This window comes from Herpailurus yagouaroundi, unplaced genomic scaffold (assembly GCF_014898765.1).
Source record: "Herpailurus yagouaroundi ecotype Mexico unplaced genomic scaffold, PumYag 188, whole genome shotgun sequence".
Taxonomy (NCBI): Eukaryota; Metazoa; Chordata; class Mammalia; order Carnivora; family Felidae; genus Herpailurus; species Herpailurus yagouaroundi.
The window spans coordinates 30693701-30705415 of NW_024412419.1; the positions used below are offsets into that span (position 1 = coordinate 30693701).

General features: G+C 46.0%; 2 protein-coding genes across 5 annotated transcripts in view; one reads left to right on the plus strand and one right to left on the minus strand.

Moving 5' to 3' along the window:
* EIF2AK2 (eukaryotic translation initiation factor 2 alpha kinase 2) overlaps positions 1-7700 on the minus strand; it is a 34044-nt gene extending 26344 nt beyond the window's left edge. For 3 of the 4 annotated variants that reach the window (XM_040496523.1, XM_040496524.1, XM_040496521.1), the window contains exons 1-2: positions 7636-7700; positions 1173-1304 (exon numbers count right to left, since the gene is read on the minus strand). In XM_040496523.1, coding sequence (XP_040352457.1) covers positions 1173-1291 — 119 coding nt within the window. In that variant the 5' untranslated portion in view covers positions 1292-1304; positions 7636-7700. Of the gene's footprint in view, positions 1-1172; positions 1305-7423; positions 7536-7635 lie in introns of those variants that run through there. The other variant, XM_040496522.1, reaches the window with a different exon arrangement.
* The window catches only part of LOC121044520 (translation initiation factor IF-2-like), a 25162-nt gene continuing 20404 nt past the window's right edge, over positions 6958-11715 (plus strand). The window contains exons 1-3 of the mRNA XM_040496878.1: positions 6958-7019; positions 7352-7958; positions 8197-8368. Coding sequence (XP_040352812.1) covers positions 6958-7019; positions 7352-7958; positions 8197-8244 — 717 coding nt within the window. The 3' untranslated portion in view covers positions 8245-8368. The remainder of the gene's footprint in view (positions 7020-7351; positions 7959-8196; positions 8369-11715) is intronic.

Genomic DNA, 11715 nt, shown 5'->3' on the forward strand with positions numbered 1-11715 from the left:
AAATAAAATAAAATAAAATAAAATAAAATAAAATAAAATAAAATAATAAAATAAAATAAAATAAATAAAATAAAATAAAATAAAATAAAATAAAATAAAATAAAATTCATACATTATCTAAAGACAGTTGTTCTAATTACACTGCCTCCTGTGACTACCCTGAAGGTTTTAACCCATTCCACATAGAATTTAAGCAGTCACCCCCAAACACCAAACAGCACATCATCTTTGTTCTAGAGCTAAATTATTCTTTTTTTCTTTTTTTTAAGTTTATTTATTGATTTTGAGACAGAGACAGAGAGACAACAGGCAAGGGGCAGCGAGAGAGAGAAAGAAAGAGAGAGAATCCCAAACAGGCTCTGTACTGTTAGTGCAGAGCCTGACAGGGGGCTTGAACTCACAATCTGTGAGATCGTGACCTGAGCAGGAATCAAGAGTTGGATGCTCAACCGACTGAGCCGCCCAGGTGCCCCCATAGCTAAATTACTGACTTCAAAATTGTGCCAGAGTGGCCATTTTCCCAGTTCATATTTTATGGAGATATACCTTTTAAATTTTTTTTTTCAACGTTTATTTATTTTTGGTACAGAGAGAGACAGAGCATGAACGGGGGAGGGGCAGAGAGAGAGGGAGACACAGAATCGGAAACAGGCTCCAGGCTCTGAGCCATCAGCCCAGAGCCCGACGCGGGGCTCGAACTCACGGACCGCGAGATCGTGACCTGGCTGAAGTCGGACGCTTAACCGACTGCGCCACCCAGGCGCCCCATGGAGATATACCTTTTAAAAACTCCAGCAATCAGATGTGCTTGGGTGGCTCAGTCGGTTAAGCATCTGACTTTGGCTCAGGTCATGATCTCGAGTTTTGTGAGTTTGAGCCCCGTGTCAGGCTCGGTGCTGATAGTACAGAGCCGGGAGCCTGCTTCAGATTCTGTGTCTCCCTGTCTCTCTGTGCCCCCCCCCCACTTGTGCTGTGTCTCTATAAAAAATAAATAAATGTTAAAAAAAAAACCAAAACAAACAAACAAACAAAAAAACAGCAATTTGAAAGACCTAGTTGGCCCAGTCAGTCGAGCATGCGACTCTTGATCTCGAGGTTGTAAGTTCGAGCCCCACATTGGATACAGAAATTACTAAAAAAATACAATCTTAAAAAAGAAAAAAGCAATGTACCTTAAGTTATGTGGAGGTCCTGTCTTAGACAGTTCCTGATACTTAAGTACCATGTTGTGCTTCTGACAGTATACATTAAGTTCTTCTATAAAAAAACTTGGTGGACGATGATTGGCCATTTCTTCTAATAACCTAGAACAGAAGAGATGTTTGAAAAAAGTAACACAGAACATATTTAATCTGATTTTCCCAGTCCAGTTTAGGAGACAAAACAGGGTAAGAAGAATCTTCTTTAGAAGACTCATCTCTGGGCACCTGGGTGGCTAAGTTGGTTAAGTGTCCAACTTCAGCTCAGGTCATGATCTTGCACCTCATGAGTTCAAGCCCTGCCTTGGGTTCTGTGCTGACAGCTCAGAGCCTGGAGCCTGCTTCCGATTCTGTGTCTCCCTCTCTGCTCCTCCCCCACTCGCATGCGCACGCTCTCTCTCTCTCTCTCTCTCTCTCTCTCTCTCTCAAAAATAAACATTAAAAAAAGAGACCCATTTCAGCCCCACATAAATACAGAGAAGACTTGTTACAAAATCTTTTTCTCTCATGAACTGCATACCAAAACTTTCTACTTTCATAACTCAACTGGCCAAAAAAGGAAAGGGATCTCTCTCTTCCACTCCACTCTCTGTTTCTAGTGAATGTCAGGTACAAGTTTATCTACCTGCCTGAGAAGGTAAAAAGGCTACAGGAGTAGAATCAGAATTCTTCATGCTGAGAAGAAAAAGGTCGAGAGTACATATATAAAGTGAAGTTTATGAAATCATTAAAGACTTTGCAATACAGAAATAGACTTCCATATGAAATCTCCAAAATCTTTCTTTGAAAAGTCAATTTGAGGTAAATTCACCTGGGTAAATTATGACCCCAGTTTATGGGTCTCATTGGACCAAGAGAGTAGCAATGACTTAAATCATAAGAAAAATCTAAAACATATATAGAACCTAAATACAGGAGCTCAAACTGTAAAACTCTTAGAAAAAAAGACATAAGGGTAAATCTTCATGATCTTGGATTTGGCAACGGAATCTTTGTTATCACAGCAAAAGCACAAGCAGCAAAAGAAAACACAGATAGACTGGGTTTTATCAAAAGTAAAATCATTTGTGTGACACAGGCCACTATGAAGAAAATGAATGTACAGAATGGGATATCTATAAATCATATGCTGATAAGGGTCTAATATCCAGAATATATAAAGAACTTTTACAACCCAACAACAAAAAGACAACCTAATTAAAAACTGGCAGAGGACTTGAACAGACATTGCTTGTAAATATTCTAGTACCCCAGGGTCCAGACCTTGGATCTCCTCTCTCTTCTCACACTCACTCCCCTGGTGATCGCCTCTAGAATTATGGCTTTAAATTCCACCTACACAATGGTGGTGTGCAAAAGAACACTTCTACCCCTCCCTCCTGACTCCTAACTCCTTCTGTCCAACACGCTGCCGCCTGAAATGTTCTTGGCTCTACCCCTTCCACTGCCTTCGCCTGGTCAACTCCTATTTCCTATAGATCTCAGCTCAAATGTCACTTCTCAGACACCCTTGAAGAGGTCCTGGTTTGGTGCTCTATCACAGCTCTTGTCCCCTTTACTGCAATTGCTTATATAACTGTGCGCCAAAAGAGCTCACAAGCTGTAAAAGGGAAGGGAGCAGGCTATTAGAGTAGTGGCTCAATAATCAATGAATGGATGCCAAAGTATCTACAGACACCCCCCCCACCCCGCCCAGACCTCCCCCGCCATGACTTGTCACATGCTTTTCTCTTGCTGTGAATGCAATATGTGAGCCCTCTGTCTACCAGGCAACTCCCACTCATCTGTGAGGCTCCACAAGTCTTCTTTGATGTTGGAGGGCCCACTAGTATTCCTCCAAGGCCTGGCCGCTCCACTTTGCCCAGCTCTGATAACAGCCCAGTGAGTTCTTTGGGAAGTAGGTTCTATGTCTTACTCATCTTTGTATATCAACACCCAGTGGGCAGTGGTAAGTGCTGAACAGTTGAACGGTATACAGGAGAATGAAAGAATGACTCATTAAAATTAAATACTGCACGTTCAATCCCCTCGTCTTCTCCTTTTTCTTCATCTGCTGTTTTCTGTGTATCCTTTCTTCATTTATTCAGTAAATATTTATCAAGTGTCAGGCACTGTTCTGACCATGAGTATACAGATGTGCACAGGACAGATTATAACTCTACCTGCATTCCACTGAGGGAAGACAGAAAATGATCATGTACAGAAACAAATAAAAGGAATGGATAATATGATGATCAGATGGCTGAAAGTGCCACAGTGAAATTAAATAGGGGTGCGGCATAGAGGATGAGCTCTGTTGGTGGGGACAGAGGGAGGTGGTTGTAGACACAGTGGTCAGGAAAGACCTTTCTTAGGAGGCAATATTTAAATGAAGACTGAGTAATGAGAAAGTCCATCATATTAAGATATGGGGGAAGAGTATCTCAGGAACCAGCATGGCCTTTGAAGGGATAACAAAAAGATCAAGGGGACTGCTGCACATTGAATGAGGGGGAAAGAGTAGGAAGCGGGACAGAGAAGTGGGCCAGTGCCACCCACATAGACCTTGTGGTTCATGGTCAGAACTGGTGGATGTTACTACAATTGCAATAGGAAGTTAGTTACAGAAGGTTCTCTAAGTAGTGGGGGGATGTGATTGGATTTACGTTTTAAAGGATTACTCTGATACTACGTAAAGAACAAGGTATGCAGGCAGGGACAGGTGTGGAAAGGGAAGCAGAGCACGTGCAGAAGTAAGGAGACCCAACAGAGGCGGCTGTAGTGGTTTGGGCGAGCGGTGCTGGTGGCTCCCAGTGCCTGGAGCCCGAGCAAAGGTAAAGCCCTCACATGACTGCTTACTGTCGTAGAGACAGGCTTTACAGCCACACGGATCTGGGCTACACCCTCTCTGAACCTTTTATTTATGACTTGAAGACAGGAATAAAAGCACCTGAGTTCAACGTTGTGGGGAATAAATCAGATGAAAAGCATCCAGCAGAGTCCTTCCCACACCATTAACCTTCAATCAATGGTGCTCCTGGTCTGCAATTCCAAAATCCAAAAGGCACTGAAAATTGAGGTTTATTTTGTTTTCATTTGTTTGTTTTGTCTTTGATAGGTGTGTAGCCCCCTGTCTAGACCTGAAATGACACGAGCTAGCTTTATGATACTTTGTCATCCACTTATACGGTTCACTACGGAAACTGTTTTATTAGAGAGTGCTGCCCCCAAATCCCACTGAGAGCATGGTATAATAAACAGGATGTATGCTGCCCTACCTTTCTAAAATCCAAAAACCTCTGAATACCAGAACACATCTGGCCCAAGGGTTTTTTTTTTTTTTAATTTTTTTTTTTAACGTTTATTTATTTTTGAGACAGAGAGAGACAGAGTGTGAGCAGGGGAGGGGCAGAGAGAGGGAGACACAGAATCTGAAACAGGCTCCAGGCTCTGAGCCGTCAGCACAGAGCCCAACGCGGGGCTCGAACTCAAGGACCGCGAGATCATGACCCGAGCTGAAGTCGGCCGCTTAACCGACTGAGCCACCCAGGCGCCCCGAGGCCCAAGGGTTTTTGATAAGGATCTGTAGACGTACCATAGGAACAGTGTCATTTACTTTGGTCACAACTATGAGACCATATGTCAGATTAGGGGAGGGGATCACAGACTTCAAAATAGCAGTTATGGAAGAGACCGTAAATTCTCTCAAATGCTCTAAATCCTCTGTACTCTTAAAAAAAATTTTTTTAACGTTTTTTATTTATTTTTTTGGGACAGAGAGAGACAGAGCATGAACGGGGGAGGGGCAGAGAGAGAGGGAGACACAGAATCGGAAACAGGCTCCAGGCTCTGAGCCATCAGCCCAGAGCCCGACGCGGGGCTCGAACTCACGGACCGCGAGATCATGACCTGGCTGAAGTCCGACGCTTAACCGACTGCGCCACCCAGGCGCCCCTAAATCCTCTGTACTCTTAATTTTAAGTAACTGCCCATCATCAGAATTTAAGTGAAATATACGTGCAACCTAAGAAAGTGCTGAATTAACATGTTTGCAAAAGTACTTACAAGCCTGGAAAAAAGAAGCAGCAGGTTTCTTTTCCAACTAGTGTAAATTAATCTTGTTTTAAATCTATGTTATCATTTTCCTAAAAGAAATCCCCACCTAAATCACTGACGAGTGTTATGTATCCATCTTGCTCATGCCCGGAAGTCACTATGACTGTGGCTTTGCCCCTTCTGGCAGACTGTTAGCTCCTTGTGGGCCCAGCCCCCTCCCAGGCCTCCACAATGCTCACCACACAACACGTATCATCTGGTATCTGACTAATGAAATGAGTAAACTATAGGTCCAGGGTTATGGATCCTCAGGGTCAAATAAGCAAATGGAAGAAGCGCACAATCTGCCCCAAATTCAAAACTCCGAAGTGACAGCAAAGTCTCTTTCAGCCCTCCTTCGGCAAGACATTTTTTAGTGCTTAAGAAATCACAGGCTGGGAATGCAAACTGGTGCAGCCACTCTAGAAAACAGTATGGAGGTTCCTCAAAAAATTAAAAACAGAACGACCCTACCACCCAGCAATTGCACTACTAGGTATTTATCCACGGGATACGGGTATGCTGTTTCAAAGGGGCACATGTACCCCCATGTTTATAGCAGCACTATCAACAATAGCCAAAGTATGGAAAGAGCCCAAATGTCCATCGATGGATGAATGGATAAAGAAGATGTGGTATATACACAATGGAGTATTACTCGGCGATCAAATCAAAATTTGCAACTACGTGGATGGAACTGGAGGGTATTATGCTAAGTGAAATTAGCCAGAGAAGAACAAGTATCATATGACTTCACTCATATGAGGACTTTAAGATACAAAACAGATGAACATAAGGGAAGGGAAGCAAAAATAATATAAAAACATGGAGGGGGGCAAAACATAAGAGACTCTTAAATATGGAGAACAAACAGGGTTGCTGGAGGGGTTGTGGGGGGGGATGGGCTAAATGGGTAAGGGGTATTAAGGAATCTACTCCTGAAATCATTGTTGCACTATATGCTAATTAACTTGGATGTAAATTTTAAAAATAAATTAAAAAAAACCACAGGCAATAGAAGTCTCGTTATTCTGTAATTCAAAAGAGAATTTATGAATTGCCATTCATTAAACAGATATTTAATGAGAACCTATTATGTACTAGGTGCCCAGGCAGTACCAGTGAACAATACTCTTGTGAACTTACTAATGGAGGAACTCAGACAAATCCATAAAAAATGTCACAGGCTGAAAACTACCATGTTGAAAACTGAACCAGAGTAAGGGGGGACTGCCAGGGAAGGGAGGTGTTTTGTTTTTTAATAATAGTATTCAGGGAAAGCTACTCTGACATAAGTGACACTGCAGGAAGCACAGGGTAAAACAGGGGAGTCTGGGTGGCTCAGTGGGGTGGGGGTCCAACTTCGGCTCAGGTCATAATCTCATACATAGGTCATGATCTCACCGTGGCTGGGTTGGAGCCCCGCATCAGGCTCTATGCTGATAGTGGGGAGCCTGCTTGGGATTCTCTCTCTCTCCCTCGCTCTCTGCCCCTCCCCAATTTGTTCTCGTTCTGTCTCTCTCAAAAACAAATACACTAAAAAAGAAGAAGTGCAGGGTAAGGTAAAAGAACGGCCCAAGAAGGTATCGGGGGAAGAGCTTTCCAGGAAGGGTAAACAGGCAGTGCAAAGGCCCAGAGGCAAGTATATGCTTGGCTGTATCCCAAGAACAGCAATGGGGCCTGCATGGCCGGAGTGGAGAGAGCAAGGGGCCTTGTCTGTGCCATTTACGGAATTCTGATGAGACGGTAAGCCATTGGGATGATCCGAGCAAAGGACTGTCCTGTTCTGATTAAAAGGACCCCTGGGGCAGCGGCAGTGTTGAAAAAAGGCAAGGGGGAAAGGGTAGTAGGGAGTTGGGGCAGGGGAAGGAGCAAGGGATGGGGGCGGGGGGAGAGCAGCAAACGGGGCGGGGGGAGGGGGGGAAGGTGGGGGGAGGGCTAAGGCCAAGCAATCGGGAAACAATTAGAAGTGTCTAGGCAAGGGATTTTTAGCCAGGGCCTATTTAGCCAATCTATGAGAAGTCCAGGCCTCCGTATTTCCGATCTGTCACATTCCCCACGTATCTGTTTTCCACTAGATCCCCCCGCCCCCGCATCCCCACCCCACCACCCCGCCACCCCGGCCTGGGAAATTCGTTACTTGCTCTGACCGAAATTCTTCGCGGAAAAAAACAGCTCTCAGTCGCCAGCGCGCTGAGGGATCCCCTCCCCAGCTGCGGGCCTCGGACAGCGCTTCCGAGCGGCCAGGCCGGGGGTCGGCGGCCTCTACCCCCGCAGCCACTTCCCGGGCCGGGGCCGCGCCCCTCGCCGCGCCCAGCACCGCCCCGCGCGCTCGCCGCGCACCCGGAGCCCCGCTGCTCACCGTGCACCGCCGCTGCCGCTGCCCGCCTGCCGGGTCCGGGCGGCTCGCTCTCGCTTTCCTTTTCCCCGCCGGCTCCGCCTTCTATGACCGCGCGCGGCCCCTCCCGCACCGACTCGGGATCGCGGGCAACTCGAGTCTCCTTCCGAGTCCGCGCCGCGCGCGCTGCCGCCCACGTGCTGCCGGCTGCCCGCGGGGCGCGCGGGGACTCTCCTGCGGCACCCCCAGCTCCAAGCCCTCCGGCTTCCAGGTGTGTTTGTGGCCGGAAGGGTCCGCCGGGAGGAAGGGAGGACAGAGAGGTGTCCAAGCGCCCGTGGCGTGCGAGGGTGGGTATTATTCGCCCCATTTCAGGATCGAAGAAACTGAGTAAATTAACTCGTCCAGAGTCCTGCTGCTGCTAAGTGGCAAAGTCAGGAGTCAACTCAGGGTCAGGCCTGTAAACACCGAAGTACTCCGTCCCCGTTCCCTTCTGCCTCCTAACTTTCACGAGACTGGGGATGAAGAGACCTGAAGGCCTAGCCTTCCTTCGGTCAGTTTCCACCCATTTGTCTATTCATTCAACAGGTACTTGCCAGCGCTGTTCTAAACACCGGCCGCAGGTCCAGCCATTAGGAGAGCTACCTGCTCCCTGTGGGACCTCGTGGAGTTTTGCTCCCGAAGCCCCTACGGGTAGTCCTCGGTTTATAAGAAACTGACACAGCGATTGAGGAGTCCTGAGGACTTACGATAGGGCAAAGTAGGTACCCATTACTGTACCCATTCAACAGATAAGAAAACTGAGGTCTGGGGCACAGAGAAGTTCAGTAACACAGAAGTTAAGTAAGCCGGAGAGCTAGAATTAGAATTACAAGTCTGTACCCTCAACATCTGAGTTAGAGTGAGGGAGTGAGGTGGTCCCAAGATGGACCTCCGATATACTATTGGCATTGGGCATTGGCTCTAGGACTCATTGCCCACTCCTCTTCTCCATCCCTCCGGAGTTTCAGTGGCTAAACTGAATGGCTAACTTTTCGGTGGTTAAACACTATATTTTCTTTAGAGCCCAGGTCCTGGGCAGAGGATTTAAATTCTGCAAATGTGAAGTACTGGTGGAAAGTTTGAAAGATAGATAGGAGACAGAGCCATCTTTCTGTGGGATTTCCAGATGACGGAAAGCTCCAGAAATAGCAGGGATTTGCATGAGACCATTTACCAGGTTTGTGGGTGCGTGGTGTCTGTGACAGCAGCAACAGCGGTAGCAGTGACAGGTTTTCTGGAGGCCCTGAACTGCCCAAGAGAGTTTAAAGACAGGAAATGACAATCTCAAGCGTGGTCAGAGGATACAAGCTTTAATAAATGCCCAGAAGCACCTCTTATTTCATGTAGACTCAGGGCTGATGTTGCAGAAATTAGGTGCAGAGTCTGCAGCTGCAGGTAACAGAATTTTGCAATACAAATTTAATTTGCAGCCTCCCCAGGTCTCTTCTATGAACGTTGAGGGCATTGAATGGGAAAGAATGAGGCCCTGGGAATTTGGGGGGATTTGAGTGAATCCAAGTACTACTGCCCTCCCAAATACTGCTGAGCCTTCAACAGTCCTCTGCCCATGTTTGGTAAGAGTGGTACAGCCTGGTTTGAAGATTATAAAGTAATCACCTTGCAGGGAGGTGCTGATTCTCCAAATGCCCCATCCCTACCTCATACTTTCACTCCTAGAACTAGAATCAGATGCTAGCATGCCCCAAGAGGATACGGACAAGATCTGATCCAGAGGAGATAGTTTATGGAACAAAAGATTTGCAAACTTCCACTAATTTTTATCAGCAAAAACCCAGGAAATATGCATGCAAATGATTCGAAAGGTGGCATTTAGAAATGAATGTAATTCAGATTATGTACTCAGTGTGCTGGCTCCAGCAGCTGGAAATGGCTCATTAGAAATGTTACTGCAACCTGGGCTCAGGGGTGGCCCCCATTAAATGAAATTGTGATGCCAACTAATACAGATAAATCAAAAATACTCAGGGAGTCAGGAATATTGGAGTAGAATGATGGCATTCATTCACTCCCTAGCCATGCTCCCCAAGAAGATCCAAAGGACCCTTCTTCCTCAGGCATTGAGGAAAATATTGGAGTGAGGATCCATTGGAGTGATGTATCCTTGATGTATCCTTGAAAAACTCTGTAATGCCTGACCACTGTAGATTTAGAGAATGTCAGTGGGAGGTGCTGCCATTGGAAAAGCTCCCTAATTTCAGTGGGGATTATGGCAGGTATCTAAGACCCCCATGGCACTCACCCCTGCTCTGTCAACCCACAGCACTGAGCTCATGGAGAGTTCCCTGTGACCAGATGACTGAGAAAGAAAAAATCGAATGAAGCACAGTATACTGGCGTTAATCAGAAGTGGATTGATGTATTAAAACAGCCCCTCTGGAAGGTGGCCCTAAAGGGTATTGGGAGAAAGGAAATCCAGCAGGCAGAACTTTGAGCAGTACATTTCGTTGTCACTTGGAAAGAGAGCAAGCCAGTGGCTTGAACACACCCAGTGTCTCAGAGGCTAGCTGGAGATTCAGAGATTTGGAAGGAAGAAGATCAGAGGGTTGGTCATAAGCGGTCTGAGGAAAATGGTGTGGGTGAACCCCTTGGACACTATGAGCATATAGTGAATGTTCATCAAAGGCACCTACTTCTTCTGAGGAGGCTTTTGAGGAGCAAGTGGCCAGGAAAACTTCTGTAGAGGTCAGTCAGCTTTTCCCCAGCACACACCGTGCTTGTTCACGATGAATAAGGAGACCACAGCAGCAGCAAGGTATGGAATGTGTGAGTTCATCGACGCGAAATTCTCCTCAAGGCTCATCTGGCTGCTGAGCACCCAGCAGTCTCCCATCAGGGACCAACTCTGAGCCCCAGTGTCGAGTACCATACCCCAAGGTAGACCAAGCGGCCACTTGGTGGCAGACAGGTTACACAGGAGCCCTTCCATCTGGCGTGCACAGGGATTTGCCCTGTGGGGAGTGAGCATTTATTTCAGGTACGGATTTGCATTTCCTTCCTGCAGTGCTTCTGCCAGCATCGTCATTGTTGGATATTCTGTATACTTGCTCACCATCACAGCCTGTCTTGCTAAGAAACCCGTTTTACAGAAAAATGAGGCAGTATACTGACTGCTGTAGAATTCAGTAGTTTTATTGTGAACCTCGTCACCCCAAAGCAGCTGGCTGTACAGGGCAGTAGGGTGGAGTATTGAAGGCTCAGGTGCAGCCCCAAGCAGGAGTAGACTGAGTGTATACTCAGCTGAGTGTACTGTCCTTCGGGCAGTGGATGTTCTAAACCAGATTGCTGTTTCTTTCATGGCCAGTACACCTGAACTCAGGAAACAGTAGAAGTGAGAGTGTTGTGTTCCACAATGAAACCTAGTCATGCCCTTGCAAAATAGTGTTTCCTGTTCCTATGACATTGGGCTGTGTTTCCAGTAGGAGACACATAGTTCCTTGAATAGGAATTTGAAACTGTATCTGGACATTTCAGGTTCATGATGCCATCAGGCCATCAAGGAAATAAGGAAGTTACCAAACCAGCTGGGCTGATTTATGGGAAAATAGTGATGTAGCCACACAACGGAGTTCGAGACAAGCATGTCTTTAACTCAGGAGTTCCTCTTGAGTTCCTTCTAGTAACTCCCTGTTCAGTGATACATGTTAGTAGAAGTCAACAGCTGTTCAACAAGACAGGACTGTTTAGGGCTCAGATCCTTCAGGAGTGAAGGTTTTTGTCACCCTACTGGCTGGGAAGATTTCTGAGGGCAAAGAGAATAAGGAATAAGGAATAAGGAAGTAATAAACACCAACTACAGTTTCATGACCTATTGCATTTTTCTTCCTTGCTTTGTTTTTGTATTAATAAACTTCGTTGCTTTTCCCTTTCCTTTTCTATGAGATTTGCTGGTAGTGGTTAATTTTATAAGATAGTCTTCTGGTTAGAGTGTCTTACGGTAGAATTTGTGACTAAAAAAGAAGAGGGAGGAATATCACATAGCCATGGGTATAAAGACTAGGGGCTCGGATAAGCATGTTTTCTTTTTTTTTTTTTTTTTTTTTTTTT